The sequence below is a fragment of the Ascaphus truei genome, chromosome 7, assembly GCF_040206685.1.
Source record: "Ascaphus truei isolate aAscTru1 chromosome 7, aAscTru1.hap1, whole genome shotgun sequence".
NCBI lineage: Eukaryota > Metazoa > Chordata > Amphibia > Anura > Ascaphidae > Ascaphus > Ascaphus truei.
Genome location: NC_134489.1, coordinates 75192134 through 75194150, shown reverse-complemented (window position 1 = coordinate 75194150; position 2017 = coordinate 75192134). Strand labels below are relative to the sequence as shown.

The 2017-nt window shown below is 46.3% G+C and overlaps 1 protein-coding gene across 1 annotated transcript in view; it reads left to right on the top strand.

Annotated features, from left to right (window-relative positions):
* Positions 1-719: 719 nt before the first annotated feature.
* HAT1 (histone acetyltransferase 1) overlaps positions 720-2017 on the top strand; it is a 44343-nt gene continuing 43045 nt past the window's right edge. The window contains exon 1 of the mRNA XM_075609077.1: positions 720-839. Coding sequence (XP_075465192.1) covers positions 833-839 — 7 coding nt within the window. The 5' untranslated portion in view covers positions 720-832. The remainder of the gene's footprint in view (positions 840-2017) is intronic.

Sequence of the window (2017 nt, the reverse complement as noted above, 5' to 3'; positions counted from 1 at the left end):
TTCGAAATACTTCAAGGGTTCCTCCAAACAAAAAAGGTTGGAAATCACTGCGTTAGGCTGTGCTTATAGTGCCGGCGACGTCGCGTCAAAATAAATGCATGGTCGCCGTCGTCGGCGCTTCTAGTGCACGCGACCAACGACAGCACTACCAAAAATCTGGTAGTCACTGTTATGTGATTTTTTTTTCAGCGACGGTCTCCCCTTGCGGCCAATCAGAGAGCTTCTCCGTCCCTCTGCCTTCCCCGTTTCTGACGTCACTGGCCTTGTAGCCAGCGACGTCACCTAAACTTAAAATACAACTATCGCAATGGCGACGTCATCGGTCTCGTCGCCGGCAGTATAAGCGCAGCCTTGGCCTTCCTATATTTTTACTATTCAGTAAACATCTTTAAACGTATCTAATACAAGGAAAAACATATCTATCTATCGATATATATATTTAAAAAAAATCACGAACTTTGGCATTAATATCCCACAGGTTACAAACCACTGCATTACATTTATTTGACCAGAATATTGTTGCAAAACCATTGCATTCAGTTTACAAATTGAATAGATTATTGGAGTATAATGTCCACACCGAATTCCCTCATGAACGGGTTAAAAAACAGATTGCTTGTTCTTATGCCGCTAATAGAACGAGCCCATGTGTGTCAGACAGAACCTCCTCACTCCCCGAGCTCCGCCTGCCAATGACCCACCTGACTGAGCTGCTTGGCGTTTGTAAACAACGTCCTGAGGGGAACCGGAAGTACGTCACAAGCTGATGCGAATCTCTGAGCGCGCGGGTTGATTCGCTTTGCATGATCTGCTCTCCGGCCCATGATCGGAAATGGCGGGTAAGTTACAGGGTTAAAAAGAAAAAAGCAAAGAAAGAAAAGTTGTGTGATCGGAGAGCGCGAGGCAGTGCTGCGTGGTTGGAATATCGGATGGAAAGAGGCGCGTGCGGCTCCCGCGAGACATCGCGGTCTCCCGCCAAAGCGCGCAGCGCGCGGAGGCCACCAAACCGCCTCCTGCTGCATCTCCCGCCAAGGGCCAGTGCCGCCGGAGCCGTTATTTGTATCGTCTGCCACACGTCTTTAGCCCACACCTTACAATTCGCCCTTTTCGTTCTGGGGGTGTCACCCTAGTTTTCGTCACCCCCTCCCCCGTGACACTTAGGACCACCTCTTTTTAATCAGTGATGTTATAGGGAGTTGAAGGTGTACGCGTGCTGTCCAGTTTGCACTTCAGTTTCTATTTACAAATGTATTTCGTGGTCCAGAGCATTCAAGTCTCACTCATTTGGGCCCAGGGATATATTCATTAGGCTTTGATTTCACCGACATGTGTTATTACATGTCGTGATTTGACTCAGAAATGATAACCACGTTGAACATTATTACATATTGTGTATAACTAGCATTTTCTCCCAGGAACGGTTCTGCCCAAACCTATTCTAGTGTGTGTGTGTGTGTGTGTGTGTGTGTGTGTATATATATCTCCAGAATTTATGCATTTATTCTCTATATCTATGCCGACATGGTGAACGTGAAACTGTAAAGGTCTAGAACTCTCCCAGTATGTTTCTATATTATAGGGTTTGTGATTCCAGCTCTCAATTTGTTACCTGCTCACTGATTGTATTATTATTATTATTATTCCTAAAGGAAAAACGAGCCCAGAACCTAAATTCAATGTCTGCCAAGCCACTCTCACTTGGTGACAGTTAACGGCAAATAACCTTATGAGAAAATGACATAGAATGGGATAGCAGATAAATAGCACTTGGCCCTCCCAGACCGCCCATAACTGTTAAGGCAATGCATTTTTTTTAAGTGAAACGTCTTTAGCGGCACCTACCACGTGAGCAAAATTCAGTGCCAGTGAATGGAGTTGGTGGGAACTGAAGTCATTGGTGACGGAAGTGACGTCACTGCTGGCAGAAGAGGCCATCAGCAACATTCACTGCCACTGAATTTTGCCAACTTCCAGCAGGAGTTGGGAGGAACGAACACACACACGCCCCCCCTCCCCG